The 22,760-nt window shown below is 41.8% G+C and overlaps 1 protein-coding gene and 1 pseudogene across 1 annotated transcript; one reads left to right on the top strand and one right to left on the bottom strand.

Annotated features, from left to right (window-relative positions):
* Positions 1-1,886: 1,886 nt before the first annotated feature.
* LOC125525999 (uncharacterized) lies at positions 1,887-3,348 on the bottom strand. Its single transcript, XM_087534200.1, has 6 exons — positions 3,279-3,348; positions 2,923-3,177; positions 2,715-2,798; positions 2,281-2,616; positions 1,976-2,050; positions 1,887-1,894 (listed from the first exon to the last, which is right to left on the bottom strand). Exons 1-6 carry the CDS (start codon positions 3,346-3,348, stop codon positions 1,887-1,889), a joined length of 828 nt encoding a protein of 275 aa, XP_087390326.1.
* A 3,975-nt stretch (positions 3,349-7,323) lies between these two features.
* Positions 7,324-7,965, top strand: LOC147962463 (uncharacterized; annotated as a pseudogene).
* Positions 7,966-22,760: the final 14,795 nt, after the last annotated feature.

Here is a 22,760-nt window from a genome sequence, read left to right as displayed (position 1 = left end):
TGCGACTAATGCATGGGCCGGGGTATCTTAGTACTTAATTAAGTAAGATCAACTGCCTCTTGTGTTATACATATAGAAGTGTGATATCAACTCATAGTTATTACTAATGTCAGTTGCTCGTCATAGATAAACCCTAATCTGGTAGGATGACCTACCAAAAAAGCACATATCACATATTCTATTTGGATGGCCCTGCTAACCCTTGACCATAAATACTTGAGATGGATGTAGCAGGCTTAAAGAAAGAAATGTTTTTAGGCCAACTCCATTGGGCCTGGCTGAAAATGCACAAGTGTGCATGACTAACTATATTCTATTGTAAAACTAAACAGGAAAGAGGAACCACTCATCCTAACCATTTGCTCTCAAAATTACCACTTCACTTCTTACTACTGAAAATCTTAGACCATCTCCATTCACCAATAGCTCAAACCAGTTCGAAGGGCGTGTTTTCACCATACTGTGGATCATCTTATTGGACCCAATGCAAGAGATGATGTAGTTTTGAATTATGAACGTAGGATATGTCGTTATCGGACGACGAAAGTCTTCCGGGGGAGTGCGGCTGGTGCCACGACGATCGAGGTCTGTGCGACATGCCTCACTTGGACGATGATTGGCGCTTCAGCATTAAGCTCGAGGAGACCTTCGAAGTTGAAACGGTACACAACGACGACAAGTGTTATTTTCATAATTAAGCATGACTTCAACTATTTCAACGTGTAATTTTCATCTTTTATAATTCGAGTATAGCTTATCCCATGCCATGCAAGACGCTATGTCTTGGAGAGGATGGATTTTGAAGACCATGAAATTTCTGAAACAAAGAAAATTCACCTAAGGACTCATCACGATGTGGATTTTGAAGTAAATTTGTATAATTCTTGGAGTATAACCCATTTTGGTTGCAAAAATTGGGAAGCATTTTGCAAGATGTATGGCTTTGATGAGGGTATGCTTGTCACCATGGATCTTGGTGATCCTAAAATCGAGCAAGACAATATGGACATTTGGGTCCTTGTTGATACGCCTCCAATTCTACTGCTATGTGAGTTTCTCAAACATAGTTATTAGCTAATTTATATTGTTTATTTCAAAATAGTTGACAGCTTATTTCCATTGGCAACTTATTTTCATTGTTCAAAGAATGTGCAGGAGATGGTAGACAAAACCCACTACACTGATGGCTCCGATTAACAACTTACAAGGAGAAAAATCATCTAGTCAGATTTTGTACTGACATTGAGAATTACAATATCTACAATCAAACTCCTCAACATTATGGTCAATACGTGCCACTAGTGCATGTGTGTTCAACTATGGTAACTACCATGGAGATACCCCGGTAAGATTTTTTACTATTACGACATCCGTGCATCTTTTGCATACTTCTAAAACTAGTAGAAGGCACGTGCTTTGCATGTGTGTGTTGTTAACTAAAATTTTCATACATATAAGAAAACTTTAAATAAAATGAAGCACTTTTTTATATGGAGTTTTAGCTTCGCAACCTCTTGGCGACCTTCAAAAAATAATCATCTGTATGCATTGTACATAACTTGGACGTGGATGGAATATAATGCATTCTACCATGCATATCCAATATTTCAGGTCTGCTGCAAAAATTCCAATATTTAGGACTTCACAAAAAAATGGGTACGTATCATCGTAAAATTCATGAGAATGGCCGTTCAGCTCATTGACCTTCTGTTTTCTTAACAGGCCGCTCGACCTTTTTTTTAGGGGGGACCCCTCGACCTTTTTGCGTCCTGCCTTAGGCTAAAAAATGTGGTTTTGGGTCAACAGCGTAACACTCGGCTATATGGACCTGGAAGCTTGCCACTGGGCCAGCTGTATGAGGGCCCACTCAGAAACGCCAACACAGGTCAGTTCCCTGTGTTTTTTTAAAGTAATATTTTAGTAAAGTATTACAAATAAATATGAATGATTGAGCAAAGTACCAGTCAATACTTACCTGGTCCATTATACATAAGACTTTCATCGTCCACTTCATCGCACTCAATGTTGTCTTTGGTATTTGCCAGATAATCTGTTGATAAATTTTTTTTTGATAGAAAGACTGTAAGGGAACCCCCTACAGTATAATTGGTGCAACAAACCTAAATTGCAAGTACCAAGTCTTGAACCTGGATGGGTGGGAAGGCATCAGCCCCTTCCCACCACTAGGCTATGCCTTAGTTATATCTAATTGTAAATAGATGAAATACTTTTTATGTGCTGCATATAGATTAAATCATTGTTTTTTATGACTAAAATTACCATGAACGACAGGAAAATAATCCTGGGGCACATAAATGATGTCTTCATGCAAGTTGTTGGTATTTCTATCAGGATCCCGTGCGGTACTACAACTTTCTTTTTCTGAGCTCTTTCTTTTATTAGGGCCACAAATCTCTTGTACGTGTGTTTCTTCCTGGTCATGTGACAGTTGTGAGTACACATTGGTGCAATGTTGCCGCTTACGCTGACCTACATTTTTCAATTCATATTTTGCAGCTTGTTCTTCCGAGGATATTGATGATAAATATATGCCAGATGGACTGATAGTGAACCGAGTTCCAGCTTTTGGACGGCTTGTCTCAGAACCACCATTTTCTGCCACTGTTTTCAAGGAAAAATAGTCAACGGCAGTGTAATGAAATATAATAAATAAATTTTTACTGTAGTATTTCTTAATTAATTATATATACAACCTTGCTTGCCTTTTGATGAAGACCCTAGCTGAGTAAAAACTGAATCGTGCCTCTCATAGTTTGAAATGGCCATGACTTCCTCTCCTGTAATGTAGGTTCAGTTTACCCAATCATTATATATCATATAATAAAAAATAATGAGATAAGCAAACATTCAACGGCTATTGATAAAATTTGTGATGCATATTTTATTGATTAGAGCAGTCACCTATCATGTATTGGTTATTATTAGTAGCTCTCAAAATTTTCTGTTGTGGTGCTGTTTGTGTGTTGTTACAACTTGCACTGCACTCACGCCGCATTCTTTTATACTCACGATTCCTTTGCAGATAGGCTTCCCTCTGATATGGAGCCATTTGCAAATACCTATCCCGGTCGCGGTAATGCTTATGCTGGGAAGAATTCATTTGCATAGCGTTTTTGGTTTCTGCTAAAGGATCATTCTGCTCTGCAACCACAGCTACTATTTCCCCACCAAACAAAACAAACAAAAACACACAGTATATCAAGGCAAGCGATCAATAAGGATAATAAGTAGAAGATATCGCTAATAAAAAAACGTACGTTGGTTCCCTTTTGGTGAAGTCGTCGAGTGAACATTTGTAATATCTCTGAAAGGAACTCGGCCTTCCATCTATTGGGTTTTACTGGACGGCTAGCGGTTATGACTTTGATTCTTGATTGTTATAAGCCAGGTATTTTCAGCCACAACCTACAGTATATAAGCATTAGACCATTTTTAGCTTGCCAAATCCGAGAAAAATAATTAAAGCATACTCAAATTTGCAAACGGATATGAGACATGAACAGAATGAACATGTGCTTTATGTTCAGAATAGCACTGCCTTTTATAGTCTACCAACAGATAGCTGCTTGGACAAAAGCACAAACACCTTGCGTGCAAGAAAAGCAGAAAAATCAACAGCTACAGTCAGACCAGTGAATATGTATTTCATATAATTGATAGCAAGAAGGATCACTTGCGTAACATTCGCACGCAAAAGAATCATCACAGAATTCCAAAGGAACAGATTAGGATGGGCCACCTAGAGAAGGAATAGCTCACTTGTGGTCAATCCGTCGGTGGCACTATGGTCAGCTGGTTGTAGTAGGATGTCCAGCTCTCATGAACCTGGACTCAACAGGCAGCAAGAAAATTCGAACCAAGACAAAGCTTGCAAGGAGACGATGGCGGAGCTGCAATCTGGATGTTGACGTGATTGGAAGGAACTGGGGGCGTGGACGGCAGGTATGAACTGACGGAGATCGCGGTGTGTGACGTACGCGCTAGGGAAATTTCATAAAGAGCATATGGATGTGGTGGTGAAGTGCGCGAGGTTGCGCCTTGGCGGGGAATCGATTTGCTGGAGCCTTGGCGGGAATCGATTTGCTGGAGGCGAGCGTGGGTTGTAGAGTTTTCCAGAAGAGGCGTCTGAGTTCTCAGCCTTTGGCGGGAATAGGTGGGTGGCGAATCCGGGTAATGTGGGCCGTTCGATCTGATAAAGTGGACGGCTACAAATGAATCCATTGTGTAATTTGGTGGGCAAAACATGCAAGAAGAAGGTAGATTCAAAATTCAAAAAATTGTGTACTATAGTAGTAGAGACTAGTACATCATTACTAACTATGAAGTTATTACGATGTTTTTTCAACAGATAATCCCAGAGAATTGTGTGCCTCATTTGATGTATCAGAAAGGTAGCCTTAATGTTTTGAACATACAGCCAGGTCATCCTACGAATCTCAACTGTCCGTACAAGATTTCTAAAACAAGTGGAGACATGCAAATCAAAGGATGGAAAAAATGTATGAACAGTCGTAAGGAGGTTCTTGGAAGCAAAAGGAAGCGAAACGCAAGAATTGGAGACAGGATGATCTCCATTCTCCATAATGGAGAGTCAGGATCTATATTGTTTTATGATATTTTACCTTAAATAGGGTATTTAGGTCCTGCCTAATACTGATGATCATGTGCTAAAAACAATTAAGTAGGATTGGTTCGATGACTATCAAGATGATGATCGTATGACTTGTTATTAATAACGAGTAGAAGTTGTATAATGATGATTAGTAGGACTTGTTAGGATTAGTATTACTTCCGACAAACTCGCTACTCGCGGTCTCGAGACTTGTAATGTTCTATCTTTGTTCGGTCTTTTGAATTCGGAGACTAATATGATGAATTGTATTCGGAGACTAATCTTCTATTGTATTCGATGAATCTGTTGTTGCTGTGTGGTGTTGTCTATATTCTGTCCAATAATATATTTTGTAACCCGTGAAAATATCAGAAAAGAAAAAAAATCCCTAATATTCATACTAGTGGCGCACCACTCAGAACACTAATGGGGCACTACAAAAAGGACTCTAATGGCGCATCATGCCCTAGTGCGCCATTAGTATGCCAAAGCACATGGGTAAATATGGCTCCCTGCAAGGCATACTAATGGCGCACCTTGGGCTATACTAATGGCGCACTGCGTAGTGCGCCATTAGTATACCAGATACTAATGGCGCACCGCACCAGTGGTGCGCCATTAGTAAAAAATTCTAATGGCGTGGTGCTAGTGGCGCACCTGTAGTGCGCCATTAGTAGGCAAAACAGGTGCGCCACTAGTAGGTCTTTTCCTAGTAGTGATTCTATTCAGACTATTGCACGCGTGGCTTGTGGGACTCAGTAGAGAGCCGTTGAGCAGAGAGCCGTTGCAGGTGTGCTATATAAGCGGGCGACACACAGCGGCGGTGACCACGACGACAGAGAGCACGGCGGTGACCACAGCGAGAGAGAGAGAGCACGGCGGTGACCACGACAAGAGAGAGAGAGAGAGAGCACAGCGGTGGGATGCTAGTTGTGGAGCAGTGGCGGAGGCAGAACTTTTGCGAAGCCTGGGCAAATTTGAGCCTGAGTGTCTAATCTGGAAACCAAAATCGGGTGTTCGGATGCACAACATATAAAATAGCATCAAAATTTCAAACCACAAATCCACATTAATGATATAGTGAAAATATAACCATAAAAATCATAAAAATGTAAGGGCTTCTTTGATTCAAAGGATTCTTAAAGGAATTTAGGAGGATTCTAATCCTTAGGAATTTTTCCTATCTTAGTTGTTTGATTTGAAGGATTGTAAACCATAGGAATTTTTTCATAGGATTCATTTGCACTAGATTTCATAGGAAACATCACATCCACTCAAACTTGTTTGAAAGAATCCTGCGTTTTTTCTATTCACAATCAAACACTCATACAATCCTAGAGTATTCAAGACGACATTCCACTCTAATCCCATGTTTTTCCTATTCCTGCGTTTTGGAAATCCTACGAATCAAAGAGTCCCTAATTTTAGAGTGAAATAATATAATATATATACTCCCTCCGTCTCGATGTTATATTCGTCAGATCTTACATGCAGATCCCTGTCAAATTTTCTTTTAATTTTTCTTCTTCTTTTTAATAGGTTTTGTCACTTGGCTGAGACTTGATTAAGTCCACATCCCCAAAAATAAAGTTGAGACTTGACAACATAAGTTATAGAACCAGGCCTGTAACCAAACTGCTCATATTGCCGGCGGACCATCCAAATTACCACAAATGTCCTAGAAGACACTATAAGATTAAGAAAATGGATTTGTAATTCACATAAATTAATTATTGTGGTTTGCAAATATATTCAAAATAGAGAGCTTGCAACCATCTCTTACGTGGCAATATGAGATGGTGGTTATGGCTCTACTTATGTTTTCAATTGCACACCACTCACATTTCAAAGCCAAAAACCTCCGGATCTCTCAAATTTAATAATTTGAAGTTTGAAATTAACACCAACAATCTAAAAAAACCCTAAATGATGGACTAAGCACATAAAGTGGTTATCACCCCCAGTGACCAATTCCCCATGCCATGGCCTCAAAAAAGTATATTAATCTCACCTAATTACGAAGACGGGACAAACATCCGATGCTGCAAGCCATTCCTCGGAATCTCGGGTGGATGGATGGATGCACTCCGGCGCCGCCTCCACCTGCGTCTGCGCGCCTAGGCCAGCCTCCATTTGTTGCCGGTCTGTTTTTATATTTCTCTCCTTTATATTTTTGTTTTTGGTTGTGTGCATCCTTGATGTGTTTCGATATCTCGTTGATGCAGATGCTGGGTATAATTGCTATCTTCACGATATTTAATATATCCTTGTTATTATAAAAAAAAATCGATCGAGGATGCCGCCATTTGAACAGAAGCTAAACGAACCGGGATTCGCAAGGACATGGAGCGATCGACCGGTCCTTTCCTTCTCGTCTCTACTAAAATAAAACAAACAAACTGGACAAGTAGGCTTGTCTCACGTGGGTACTTGTAGCCCATTAGCCTGTTAGTGCTTAAATTAATTAATTATAGTAGTGTTGATTGACTAGAAAGAAAATGGAAGCCCATTGGCCCGGCCACTGCCCGGGTAACCCACCATGCGAGGAGTTTTTTCACTGTTTTGATAGCTTCATCGTAGCATGTAGCGCAGCTGCGAGCCCGGGCAACTGCCCAGGCTAGCCGGGCGGTGGCTCCGCCACTACTGTGGAGGGCGCGGTGGCGTTGAGATCCCCTTCAGCTTCGAGCTCCATGTCTTCCTCAAGCTCCCGCGCCACCTCGCGGATGCAGAACCGGGCGCGTGTGGACATGCCTGTTTTCGTCTGTCCACAGTGCCGGGCGGGCGTTGTTCGGAGGGTTTCTCACACACCGAGGAACCAGAATTGTCCGTTCTACTTGTGCAGCTAGAATGGGGTAAGAATCGGGGCAATTGCACCATTTTCGTGGTCGGGGTCTTTGAGCAATGGGTTGATCTGTTTGGTGTTCATGTAGGTGACATGCTTCTTTCTTTGGGTCGATGCTCTGGCCAAGACTCTGATGAATGAACTGCAAGAAGAGCGTGAAGAATGGTTGTGCATGCTGCCACGAACGGCAGTGGCCGCAGCACGAGTTCCGGAAGAACAGATGGAGGGCGAAGCACGCACTGACAGAGAGCTAGCTGTTGAGCTTAGGATGTTGAAGAAGAAGGTTAGGAAGCTTGAAGATCAAGCACTACCAATACCCATTTGCAAATACTTTTGGGCATTTGTAGGTATGGTAATCGCACTGGTTGTAATGTTGAAAATGTATGGAAAGGCATCAATTATGGAGGAATTTGTAATCTTGAAAATGTATGGAAAGGCATCAATTATGGAGGAATTTGTAATCTTGAAATTGTATGAGAAATTCACCTAGTTTAAATGTTGGTCAAAGTTGTTTAAATGTTGAAAAAAAAAGTGACCAACATTTAAATATGTTGAAAAAAGGAGAAGAAATGAGGAATTCAAAAACTCTTGATCAATGAAATGCAGCTCTCTGCTATGCCTTTCTGTCAAAAAAAGGTTGCTCTTGGGCCAAATTCAGAGCGTAGAGCCAAGTGCAGGCTAGACTAATGGGCCAACTACATCCAATTAGGCCCATTCGGGGGTTCTTTTGCATGTTTTTCTATTTTCTGTTCTGATTTAATTTAGGCAGTAAATCATAATGCTGAAACTTTTTGTGGAAGCTAATTGAATTATTCCACAGCCAAACAATTAAGGTTAGAAATTTTTTGGAGCTGTTAAATATTTAATAGCAATTTAATTACTCCAATTCAAATACACCGTGATTTAAATAAAAGACCAAAATGTCATGGAAAATGTGCCCCAGCTCTGGTAGAGGTTTACACCTGGTGCCAAAATAAATGAACATTTTTAAGGGCATTACATTGAGAAAAAATAATTTGTCTAAAAAATGAAGGGTGGAAAATGCGCAAAAAATTGGTGCAACTGGGGACTCGAACCCAGGACCGCATGGGTTTGTGGCGTTTAGGGCTGCGTTGGTAACCACTAGGACAGATGGAAAGACTTTGACATGGGTAGGGAAGGAAGGTATACATAGTGAGATCGTGAATATTTGCACACATGTGAGAGTGGTTTTCCTTTGTTTTGCACTGAAATTTTGGAGAGTTCGAAGGTTGAAAACGTATGTTTGCACTGCCACATGATTTTGGTTAGAGTGGCACTTGGTTTAGGGTTAGAGTGGCACTTGGTTTAGGATTTAAAGGGAATAAATTTGCATGTTAGTGCATGACTTGTTTTTCTTTGAATGAAAGAGAGGGCTGCTCACCCCCTCCGATTTTCATTAATGAAAACCACAAGTTCTCGAACTTCATGACTTGGTTTAGGGAAGAAATGATATGTTTGGGCACGGACATTTTTTAACACACATAATAAACTCTAATAACTTAGATAAGATGCAACACACTGTACCCTTACATTAAGCAATAATAATAAGTTCACAGACACATGAAGAAACATAACACGACATGACACGACATAGAAAAGCAACAAAATAAAAATGAAACATGATGAGCTTAACTCCGGGCTTGAACATCTTCATCTTGACCACCTTCTTCCACCTTGGCCGCGCGCCCCTTCAACACCGTGTTCATCTTCACACCTCCTCCTCCTCGTCGTAGGGAAGGGAGTGCATCTGACCTGGAGTGGGGAAGATGCTCTCGTAGTTGGTGTAGATGTTGTACACAGTGAAGAAGATGGCCTCGTAGCCGCACCAAAAGACTTGGCCGAGGAGCTCGCGCGCGTCAAACGGGTTGGTGAAGGTGACTATGAGCAGTAGGAGGATGCCTCCGCGGTCACGAACCTCGTTGAGTGTGAACATCCTAGGTGAGCCCCGTGGGAGGTGAGCATAGCTGGCTCTGAGGAAGGCGCGGGTGAGTTCGATGGAACCCCTCCACCTTAAAATAGCCCACACACGGAGCTCCCTCTCCATGAGCACGCCCGGTGGGTAGCGCGGCTCTGGCATGACAGGGGACGGTTGAAGGTCGGCCCGTTGAACTGCATCTTCACTTGGTCTCGCTTGGGGAGGGCTCGGTCGCTTGGGTGTTTGAAGTTGAAGAGAATGGATCAGATCTGGCTTGTGGGTGGGAGAGGAAGAGAGGCACCCCATTTTATAGGCCTGTGCGTGGGAGAGGAAGAGAGAAAGTATGAGAACGGTGCGTGTGTGAATCCGGACGCGTGTGTGTATCCGTTACGTTTTGCACTCTTTAATTTTTGCACGAAAACGATGCATGGGGCGCATGCATGCATCTGAATCACTGCATAGCTCTTTGACCGGGCGATGCATCTGACTCGCTGCCCTGAACCACGGCCGTAATGCCTAACTCTGAATCAATACGTGCATGGCCACCTAGCTCGCCTCGCTAGCCTAGCTCGCCTAGCGCGCCTCGCTCGCATGCATGCACATCCGCCTACCGTGCATGCAAACCCACGTCGCCGCCTCCCATGCATGCAAGGCCTGGAAAGGCTGAGGCGGGCTATTTATTGCGGTCTCAGGCCCAGACAACGAGATGGCCCAACGGTCCATCCAGCGCGCTCGGTATTTGTTAAAAAACAATCTCCCAGCCAATCAGATTGCATCTCGCGGATCGCCCCCCTCCTCCCCGTAGATTCCTTCTAGAAGGGTTAGATCGACGGCCCTTGATCGCCGCTAGGGTTAGATGGACGGTCCTTGTTCAGCGCTAGGGTTAGCGGGGTTTGGGAGGGGTTTGGAGCAGTCAAAGCTATATTTGACCAGATTTCAAATGAGCATAATAAATTAAATAAAAATCAGAAAAATAAAAAACCTGCGCACATAGTCTTCTTATGTCATATACTAACAATTTAAGTTGATAAACAAGGTTTACATACATTTAAACAATAAGTTCATGTGTATTGTGTGATATCTCGAGTATCTCAAACTCTCTTGTATGAAGTGAAGAGAAGTGTTTTGGGGAAATGAACATGAAAATTTCAAAAAACTCACCACAGCTTCATTTTGGAGTGACTAAGAAGGATCCAGGCTTAGTTTTTCATTTTGATGTTTTAAACTTGTTTAAATCTTGGTCAAAGTTAAGTTTGACCAGAATTCAAATGAGCAAAAAAAATAAAAAAAAATGGAAAAACCAGCGCACATAGTCTGTATATATAGAATATATGTGTAGGAAAGTTATTTGGCTGATTTAGACAAGGTTGAAAAAAACCTTACTTAGAAATGAGGTTGTTTACCCTACCTTTGGACCCCTCTTTTTAGCACGTTTTTCTTGAAAATTTCAAAAACCTCACCACAACTTTATTTTGGATTGACTAAGAAGGATCCAGGCTTAGTTTTTCATTTTGATGTTTTAGACTTGTTTAAATCTTGGTCAAAGTTAGGTTTGATCAGAATTCAAATGAGCAAAACAAATTAAAAAATCAAAAAAAGGAAAAACATGTGCTCATTTAAACATCATCCAACAGATTTAAACATCATGTCAAATATAGTTCTAACATAGGTCCAACATCATCCAACAGAAATACAACATTATTCATAATGTTTCATAATTATTCATAAATAGCATTGGGGCTTCTGTCTGTTCCTTTAGCTTCTTGCCATCACCTTGCTCCTCGTGCACCTTGTGCTCATTGCTTCTTCTCTTCTCCTCTTGGTTGTCGGTATCTTGCGCGTCTTCTTCAAACCTATCATAGAGCTGTGCAAAACATAAAGGGTAATGAGATCATGTCAAGTGATAAATGTACAGTAGTATTTGACCCTTGCAAGATTTACATACCTAGCAGAACTCACAACAACAGAAGGTTGGTCACCATTTGGAGCCTCACTTGAATCATCATTTAGAGCGTCACTTGGATCACCATGATCACCATTTGGAGCCTCACTTGGATCACCATGATCACCATTTTGGAGTCTCACTTGGATCACCATTTGGAGCCTCACTTGAATCATTATTTGGAGGATATTTTGGATCATCGTCAAAATCATGCGGCTGTTGACCATCATCATTTGGAACCTCGTCAAAATCCTCATCTGATGCAACCGGCTGTTGACCATCATTTTCATCATCTGTTGAGGCAACCGGCTGCTGACCAACATTTTCATTGAAGCCTTCATCGAAACTCTCTCCGAACGCTGGATTTACTGTGTTATCACAATACTTACCGAAATGACCAGACCCACCACACCTTGTGCACTTACACTTACTCGCTCCAAGTCCAGCTCCTTCGCTGTGAGGTCTGATTCGACTCTTCCTTGGTCTACCTGCTGCTCTCTTCAGAACTGGAGCGCAAAGCTTGAATCCAGGGTCCACCATGTCCCATTGTTGTTTTCCCTCCATAGCAGGCAAGGCATAAGCATATGTGGCTTTGAACCTTGCAACAGAGTAGTAATCATGCACATATTGGTGTATGTTCCCTGCTGGACCTAGGAGAGAAGTGATGAAAAACAAGGCATGAATGCATGTCAACCCAGTTATCTGCCATTGCCTACAACTGCAAGTTCTAGCTTCTAAATCTACTGGATATCTCCATTCCCTCTTCTCTTTATCCAAATATGATATCTTTGATGTGGTACCCGAGCAAAGAGTCATGTTCATTTCCAAGCCTGTTGTTTTCTGCTTCAGTTCATTCATCACGGCAGGGATGATAATGTGGCCCATGAATTTTGCCTCAGCAATTCCTGCACGATAATGAAATTTCTGCATGTATTCTATCCTTATCGTGTCAAGCAAATCCACCACATAATGACCCTTTAGTTTCCGGATCGTTGAGTTGAAAGACTCTGCTAGATTATTGTGCACATAGTCAACTTTGCTTAGTTAACTGAATTGGCTTCTGGCCCATAACTTGGAGTGGTGTGTTTCCAAGTATTCTTTCACTTTGGGATTCATGTATAACTGCCTGAAGTGGTAGTTGTGCTTCTTAACACTGCTAGTCAAAGATGCTGGCCATAAATTGTCGGTATAAACCTTTCCTTTGAATTTCTTCATGAAATTTGCAGCAAGGTGACGCATGATACGTCTCCATCGTATCTATAATTTTTGATTGTTCCATGCCAATATTATTCAACTTTCATATACTTTTTGGCAACTTTTTATATTATTTTTGGGACTAACATATTGATCCAGTGCCCAGTGCCAGTTCCTGTCTGTTGCATGTTTTTGGTTTCGCAGAATATCCATATCAAACGGAGTCCAAACGGGATAAAAACGGACGGAGCTTATTTTTGGAAAATATGGAAAATTCGGAAGGAAAATCAACGTGGACCAGTGCCTGAGGTGGTCACGAGGCAGGGGGGCGCCCCCCCCCTAGGGCGCGCCCCCTACCCTCGTGAGCCCACCGTAAGGCGGTTGATGCTCTTCTTTTGCCGCAAGAAAGCTAATATTCGGAAAAAAAATCACGGCGAAGGTTTCAGGCCAATCGGAGTTACGGATCTCCATATATATACGAAACGGTGAAACAGAGACAGGACAGAACGCAGAACCAGAGAGAAACAGAGAGATAGATCCAATCTCTGAGGGGCTCTCGCCCCTCCCACGCCATGGGAGCCAAGGACCAGAGGGGAAACCCTTCTCCCATCTAGGGAGGAGGTCAAGGAAGAAGAAGAAGGAGGGGGGCTCTCTCCCCCTCGCTTCCGGTGGCACCGGAGTGCCACCGGGGGCCATCATCATCACCGCGATCTTCACCAACAACTTCACCGCCATCATCACCAACTCTTCCCCCCTCTATGCAGCGGTGTAACCTCTCTCTTACCCACTATAATCTCTACTTAAACATGGTGCTCAATGCTATATATTATTTCCCAATGATGTATGGCTATCCTATGATGTTTGAGTAGATCTGTTTTGTCCTAATGGCTATTTGATGATCGTGATTGGTTTGAGTTGTATGTTTTATTATTGGTGCTGTCCTATGGTGCTCTCCGTGTCGCGCAAGCGTGAGGGATTCCCGCTGTAGGGTTTGCAATATGTTTATGATTAGCTTATGGTGGGTGGCGTGAGTGACAGAAGCACAGACCCGAGTAAGTAGGTTGTTTGCGTATGGGATAAAGGGGACTTGATGCTTTAATGCTATGGTTGGGTTTTACCTTAATGAATCTTTAGTAGTTGCGGACGCTTGCTAGAGTTCCAATCATAAGTGCATATGATCCAAGTAGAGAAAGTATGTTAGCTTATGCCTCTCCCTCAAATAAAATTGCAATAATGATTACCGGTCTAGTTATCGATTGCCTAGGGACAAATAACCTTCTTGTTGACAAAAGCTCTTTACTAAAACTAATTTAGTTGTGTCTTCATCTAAACAGCCCCTACTTTATATTTACTTGCTCTTTATTATCTTGCATACCTATCCAACAACACCTACAAAGTACTTCTAGTTTCATACTTGTTTCCGGTAAAGCGAACGTCAAGTGTGCGTAGAGTTGTATCGGTGGTCGATAGAACTTGAGGGAATATTTGTTCTACCTTTAGATCCTCGTTGGGTTCGACACTCTTACTTATCGAAAGAGGCTACAATTGATCCCCTATACTTGTGGGTTATCAAGACCTTTTTCTGGCGCCGTTGCCGGGGAGCAATAGCGTGGGGTGAATATTCTCGTGTGTGCTTGTTTGCTTTATCACTAAGTAATTTTTATTTGTTGTTCTTAGTTGTTCTTTATCTTTAGTTATGGGTAGGAAACGCAAAATACCAAAAAAATTAGTTGTACCTACTGAACCAATGGTTGAAGAACCAATCAAAATATATCACACTGCTGAAGCTTATTACTTGGATCATCTTCGGTCCCTATGTGCTCATGCTGAAACCCCAACTAGCTTAGTTGAGGGCAAATCTTTAGATGAGCATGCTTGTTATGTGCGACACCGTATATCTGAAAAAGGGAAATTATTATGGAGTCAAATTCAACGTTTGCAATGCTATGCTTGGAATTTATGTGAATTATATGATTTTACTTGTTGTTCTGAAAACCCTAAGAAACACCTTCCCTACCAATGTGAGTTTATTGATAATGGAATCTTATCTTCTTATGCTAAAGGTGTTTATAGTTACTATGATGTTCAACGAATTGAAGAATTTGTTGCTTTTGAGGGTTCTTATGAAATTGCTTCTTTGATTGAAAAGTATGATGCTACTTTTCACAAATCTGAAAATTTTGCTGTACTTAAATATTGCTATGATAATTATGCTTCTAATACCTATGTTAAACAATATATTGAGGAATACTCCGCTGTCCAAGAAGAGATTAATATTTTGCAGGAGTCTATGGAAGAAGAAGAAGTTGATGACACTGTGAGCTCATTGGATGAAAAAGATGAGGAGGAGAGCGAAGAACAAAAGGAGGAAGAACGGATTGATCACACGTGCCCACCTTCTAATGAGAGTAACTCTTCAACTCATACATTGTTTAATTCCCCTTCGTGCTTACCGAAGGATGATTGCTATGATGATTGTTATGATCCCATTGATTCTCTTGAAATATCCCTTTTTGATGATTCTTGCTATGCTTGTGGCCAAGATGCCAATATGAATGATGTTTATGGAGATGAACTTGCTATAGTTCCTTATGTTAAACATGAAATTGTTGCTATTGCACCCACGCATGATAGTTCTATTATCTTTTTGAATTCTCCCAACTACACTATATCGGAGAAGTTTGCACTTATTAAGGATTACATTAATGGGTTGCCTTTTACTGTTGCACATGATGATTTTGATGAATATAATATGCATCTGCTTGCTGCTCCTACTTGCAATTATTATGAGAGAGGAACTATATCTCCACCTCTCTATGTTTCCAATATGATCGAATTGCAAGAAATTGTTTATACTATGCATTGGCCTTTACTAGGTGTGCATGAATTGTTCTTTTATGACATGCCGATGCATAGGAAGAGAGTTAGACTTCGTCATTACTTGATATATGTTGCTTTGTGCTCACTACTAAATTACAAATCATTGTTAATTAAAATTGGCTTTGATATACCTTGGGATCCAGGTGGATCCATTACTTGAGCACTACATGCCTAGCTTAATGGCTTTAAAGAAAGCGCTGCCAGGGAGACAACCCGGAAGTTTTAGGGAGTCATTTATTTCTTTTGAGTGCTTTCATATAGTTTAAAAACAAAAAAAATAAAGAGGGGAACCCAAAACTTTTTCAAAAAGAAAAGCGAAAGTGAGAAAGACAAGCATTGTTGAAGTGAGAGCTAGCCTTGAACTTTGTTCATGCTCACGGAAACTTTGTGAATCTTGATTACAGAAACTTTTCAATAAAAATAATTAACCTTTTGTACAATTCCTTGTATTATAAAAATAATGTGCCAAGGTTTGCCTTTCGGATGTTTACATTTGCTTGATGGCTTGTACGGTGCAGGACAGAAACTTTGGCTGTAGTGCGCGATTTTACATTTTTAGCTGGAACGTCAAATGGTTCTGATTATTTTTGCACTGTCTTCCTATACAAATTGTTTATTTTTCCTAAATTTGGCAGAATTTTTCAAGTATCAGAAGTATGGTGAATGTTCAAATTGCTACAGACTGTTCTGTTTTAGACAGATTCTGTTTTTGATTCATAGTTTGCTTGTTTTGATGAAACTATCAATTTATATCAGTGGATTAAGCCATGAAAAAGCTATATTACAGTAGACACAATGCAAAAACAAAATATGAATTGGTTTGCAACAGTACCTAGAGTAGTGATTTGCTTTATTATACTAACGGATCTTACCGAGTTTTCTGTTGAAGTTTTGTGTGGATGAAGTGTTCGTGATCGAGAAGGTTTCGATGTGAGAAGAAGGAAGAGAGGCAAGCGATCAAGCTTGGGGATGCCCAAGGCACCCCAAGTAAATATTCAAGGATACTCAAGCGTCTAAGCTTGGGGATGCTGGGAAGGCATCCCCTCTTTCTTCAACAAGTATCGGTATGTTTTCGGATTCGTTTCGTTCATGCGATATGTGCAATCTTGGAGCGTCTTTTGCATTTAGTTTTCATTTTTCTTTTATGCACCATGCTGGTATGAGATAGTCCTTGGTTTATTTATAGAATGCTCATTGTACTTCACTTATATCTTTTGAGTATGGCTTTATAGAATGCTCTATGCACTTCACTTATATCTTTTGAGTATGGCTTTATAGAATGCTTCATGTGCTTCACTTATATCATTTGAAGTTTGGATTGCCTGTTTCTCTTCACTTAGACAACCGCCATTTGTAAAATGCTCTTTTGCTTCACTTATATTTGTTAGAGCGTGGGCATATCTTTTGTAGAAAGAATTAAACTCTCTTGCTTCACTTATATCTACTTAGAGAGATGACAGGAACTGGTCATTCACATGGTTAGTCATAAAATCCTACATAAAATTGTAGATCACTGAATATGATATGTTTGATTCCTTGCAATAGTTTTGTGATATAAAGATGGTGATATTAGAGACATGCTAGTGAGTAGTTGTGGATTGTAGAAATACTTGTGTTGAAGTTTGTGATTCCCGTAGCATGCACGTATGGTGAACCGTTATGTAACGAAGTCAGAGCATGAGGTGTTTATTGATTGTCTTCCTTATGAGTGGCGGTCGGGGACGAGCGATGGTCTTTTCCTACCAATCTATCCCCCTAGGAGCATGCGTGTAGTACTTTATTTCGATGACTAATAGATTTTTGCAATAAGTATGTGAGTTCTTTATGACTAATGTTGAGTCCATGGATTATACGCACTCTCACCCTTCCATCATTGCTAGCCTCTCTAGTACCGCACAACTTTCGCCGGTACCATAAACCCACCATATACCTTCCTCAAAACAGCCACCATACCTACCTATTATGGCATTTCCATAGCCATTCCGAGATATATTGCCATGCAACTTCCATCATCATCATATACATGACTTGAGCATTCATTGTCATATTGCTTTGCATGATCGTAAGATAGCTAGCATGATGTTTTCATGGCTTGTCCGTTTTTTGATGTCATTGCTACGCTAGATCATTGCATATCCCGGTACACCGCCGGAGGCATTCATATAGAGTCATATCTTTGTTCTAGATATCGAGTTGTAAGTAAATAAAACTGTGATGATCATCATTATTCGAGCATTGCCCCAGTGAGGAAAGGATGATGGAGACTATGATTCCCCCACAAGTCGGGATGAGACTCCGGACGAAAAAATAAAAAATAATAATAAAAAAGAGAAAGGGCAAAAAAAGAGAAGGCCCAAAAAAAGAGAAAAAAAAACAAAAAAAATGAAAAAGAGAGAAGGGGCAATGTTACTATCCTTTTACCACACTTGTGCTTCAAAGTAGCACCATGTTCTTCATATAGAGTCTCTTGAGTTATCACTTTCATATACTAGTGGGAATTTTCATTATAGAACTTGGCTTGTATATTCCAACGATGGGCTTCCTCAAATGCCCTAGGTCTTCATGAGCAAGCAAGTTGGATGCACACCCACTTAGTTTCAGTTTGAGCTTTCATATACTTATATCTCTAGTGCATCCGTTGGATGGCAATCCCTACTCACTCACATTGATATCTATTGATGGGCATCTCCATAGCCCGTTGATACGCCTAGTTGATGTGACACTATCTCCTCCTTTTTGTCTTCTCCACCATCATATTCTATTCCACCTATAGTGCTATGTCCATGGCTCACGCTCATGTATTGCGTGAAAGTTGAAAAGGTTTGAGAATGTCAAAAGTATGAAACAATTGCTTGGCTTGTCATGGGGATTGTGCATGATGTGAATATTTTGTGTGGTGAAGATGGAGCATAGCCAGACTATATGATTTTGTAGGGATAACTTTCTTTGGCCATGTTATTTTGAAAAGACATAATTGCTTGGTTGGTATGCTTGAAATATTATTGTCTTTATGTCAAAAGATAGATTATTGCTTTGAATCACTTGTGTCTTAATATTCATGCCATGATTAGACATATGATCAAGATTATGGTAGGTAGCATTCCACATCAAAAATTATCTTTTTTATCATTTCCCTACTCGAGGACGAGCAGGAATTAAGCTTGGGGATGCTGATACGTCTCCGTCGTATCTATAATTTTTGATTGTTCCATGCCAATATTATTCAACTTTCATATACTTTTTGGCAACTTTTTATATTATTTTTGGGACTAACATATTGATCCAGTGCCCAGTGCCAGTTCCTGTCTGTTGCATGTTTTTGGTTTCGCAGAATATCCATATCAAACGGAGTCCAAACGGGATAAAAACGGACGGAGCTTATTTTTGGAAAATATGGAAAATTCAGAAGGAAAATCAACGCGAACCAGTGCTCGAGGTGGTCACGAGGCAGGGGCGCCCCCCCTAGGGCGCGCCCCCTACCCTCGTGAGCCCACCATGAGGCGGTTGACGCTCTTATTTTGCCGCAAGAAATCTAATATTCGGAAAAAAATCACGGCGAAGGTTTCAGGCCAATTGGAGTTACGGATCTCCATATATATACGAAACGGTGAAACAGAGCCAGGACAGAACGCAAAACCAGAGAGAAACAGAGAGATAGATCCAATCTCGGAGGGGCTCTCGCCCCTCCCACGCCATGGGAGCCAAGGACCAGAGGGGAAACCCTTCTCCCATCTAGGGAGGAGGTCAAGGAAGAAGAAGAAGGAGGGGGGCTCTCTCCCCCTCGCTTCCGGTGGCACCGGAGTGCCACCGGGGGCCATCATCATCACCGCGATCTTCACCAACAACTTCACCGCCATCATCACCAACTCTTCCCCCCTATATGCAGCGGTGTAACCTCTCTCTTACCCGTTGTAATCTCTACTTAAACATGGTGCTCAACTCTATATATTATTTCCAAATGATGTATGGCTATCCTATGATGTTTGAGTATATCTGTTTTGTCCTAATGGCTATTTGATGATCGTGATTGGTTTGAGTTGTATGTTTTATTATTGGTGTTGTCCTACGGTGCTCTCCGTGTCGCGCAAGCGTGAGGGATTCCCGCTGTAGGGTTTGCAATATGTTTATGATTTGCTTATGGTGGGTGGCGTGAGTGACAGAAGCACAGACCCAAGTAAGTAGGTTGTTTGCGTATGGGACAAAGGGGACTTGATGCTTTAATGCTATGGTTGGGTTTTACCTTAATGAATCTTTAGTAGTTATGGACGCTTGCTAGAGTTCCAATCATAAGTGCATATGATCCAAGTAGAGAAAGTGTGTTAGCTTATGCCTCTCCGTCAAATAAAATTGCAATAATGATTACCGGTCTAGTTATGGATTGCCTAGGGACAAATAACCTTCTTGTTGACAAAAGCTCTTTACTAAAACTAATTTAGTTGTGTCTTCATCTAAACAGCCCCTACTTTATATTTACTTGCTCTTTATTATCTTGCATACCTATCCAACAACACCTACAAAGTACTTCTAGTTTCATACTTGTTTCCGGTAAAGCGAACGTCAAGTGTGCGTAGAGTTGTATCGGTGGTCGATAGAACTTGAGGGAATATTTGTTCTACCTTTAGATCCTTGTTGGGTTCGACACTCTTACTTATCGAAAGAGGCTACAATTGATCCCCTATTTTTGTGGGTTATCAACGCATGCATTCCCTATGCTCTACTCCAGGGAATACATTGCCCACGGCCACTTCTAAACCTTTGCAGGCATCTGTATGAATGACCAACCCATTGGGATGTGCAATAGTCCGGCGCAGATTATGCAAAAACCAAGTCCAGCTCTCCTCAGACTCTGTCTCCAGCACACCGTAGGCAACTGGAAATACAAAACTGTGTGCATCAACTACACAAGCTGCTAATAACTGTCCTTTAAACCTCCCTGTGAGAAAAGTGGCATCAATAGCCAAATAAGCCCTGCAACCTGCCAAAAAAACCCGGCGACAAGCCTCAAAGCAGACAAAAACCCTCCTGAAGCATTCCTTGGTCTTTGTCACTCCCCTGAATGTGTACTCCATGGTGTGGTGATCAATATCTACAATACTAGCTGGGCTTGTCCTCTCCACTTCACCTTTGAATAAATACAACAATTGAAAACTTTCCTGCCAGTTACCATAAATAGAATCCATAGCATGTTGTTTACCATTGAACAACCTCATGTATGGTAAATCTATCTTGAACTTATCTTTGATGTTCTTCTGCAATTCCTTTGGACCCACTTGCTGGTTTTATTTCACCCACTTCTTTATTTCTTCTGCCACCCATCTTGACTTGGCTCTACTGATTGTATCCTTCCTAAGGGTTGATTCCTGGCATGTGTGCTTAAAAGTGTTCACTTTGACCTGAACATTAGTGCTATTTCGCATTTTAGATGCGAGCAGCCTCCATGGACAACCCTCAGTCAGACAGTGCACTCTGTAACGTACTTGATCGCTCTTGTCAACTTTGAAAGTACGTTCTACCTTGATGCAGTATGTCATAAATGCATTTCTACACTCATTCATGGATGCAAAAACTTTACCTTCTTCCATATGAGGGTTCAAAGGGTCCCATTCAACAGCTGCAAGGTCTTCGTCCTCACCCACCGCGTCATCATCCACATGGACTGCATTGTGAGCCTCATCTTGGTTTTCAGCCCGAGGTGCCCGTCGTAAATTCCAAATAACATCAGAATATAGCTTCTCTTAATCAACCCCAGAATTGTAGTAATCAAGCTCCACTTCAAGGGGGGCCCTACTGTCGTTGCCCACACTTGTCGAGCCACCACGTCGTCGTGCACCAACTGAACTGTTCTGGCTAGAGATGCCATTACGATGACTTGGTTCTCCCCGAGATGTTGCACCCGTCATCCTAGGTCCAAATGCCTGCTCAAGCACGTCAACTTGCAGCCTCACATGAAAATTATCTTTCTCTTTATGCCTAACAAACATGGTAGCCAACTCTTCATCATTACTAACTGTCACCCATTTCTTTTCCCCACCATAGTATTTCTATACCACTTCATCAAGCAAACCCCAAGGATATTGGCTACAAATTACCTCCTCAAATTGTCTGAAACTCTAATTACTAGCCATTGGCAACCGATAATCCAAACCTCCTTGGTATTTCTTCTTATCCTTTGCATCGAACATGTACCGGTCCCTTCTAATGTGCACCAAGAAAGCAAACCGCAACTCCATCCTAACCGACGAAAAACAGAGACGCAATCAGCACACTAATTGGGCAAACCTACTCGAATTTAGTGTTCAAATGCACAACTAAGCTCGATCTAAACAGGAGGCGAGACTTACCCCTCGGGAACCCAGTCGTGGACGCGGCAGATCTCCGGCCCGATGCCTGCCTCGCCAAATACTCCGGGGTTGCTGATGCTCGCCATTTCGCCCTAGGGTTCTTCCTCCTAGTTCAAACAGCTCCAGCAGCCCCCCACCTTTGAGCGCTCCGGCCGGGCGCACGGAAGGAGGCCGCGCCGCGGGTCGAGTAGGTGGCGGGTGCCCCACCCATGGCGTCGCAGGAAGGTGGCGGGCGTCGCAGGTAGCCATGGAGCGTAGGCGCAGGACGATACCGGCGGAGCAGGCCGTGCAACTGGTGGCGGGGCAGGTGCTGGCCGCGGCGCAGGTGGTGGCGGCGGCGCAGGACAGCCGGCTAGCGGATGGGCAGAGTGAGCTAGAATCCTACGAATGATTTGGGGATTTAGTTGCATGGGCCTACATGTCAGCTCCGGACCCACGTCCACGCGGTCCCACGTGTAAGCTCCGAACCCACAACCACTAACGCCGGCGGGCGGAATGGACTCAAATATGGCCGTTTGGCCTCGTCATAGTAACTGTGCATGGACTAGGGGTAAAACTGAGCACAATTCGCATATGAGGGCAAAACTGAGCACATGGATACCAATGAGGGCAAAAGGATAATTAACCCTTTATAATAACTATTTTTGTCTTTGTCGTTGCAAAGTCTTTTTCTACCACTTCTTTCTCCACTTGAGTGTATGGTCAATGGCTGGATAACCTGATTTCTCTCTAAAACAACTCGATTTTAGTTCGATAAACTAGCCTGAGAAGCACTCTGCTTTCGGGAAAAGGAGGTTGAAGCTGAAGGCTGACCCACTTAAAGTTTAGAGATCGGATGTGTCATGTGAAAGCACGATGGGAGCACAAATTAATTTTAAGCCCAATTTTGGTTGGCACCAAGAAACTTGATTTAACTTAGACGTAAAGTTTTTATGTAAATTTTTTGGTTTTCCAAGCTTATGACACCTTTAGCTTTTTTATGTTTTCTTTTA

Source organism: Triticum urartu, chromosome 7A (assembly GCF_056163025.1).
Source record: "Triticum urartu cultivar PI428250 chromosome 7A, HENAU_Tu73, whole genome shotgun sequence".
NCBI lineage: Eukaryota > Viridiplantae > Streptophyta > Magnoliopsida > Poales > Poaceae > Triticum > Triticum urartu.
The sequence above is the reverse complement of the archived record's forward strand: the minus strand, read 5'-3'. Positions and strand labels throughout refer to the sequence as shown.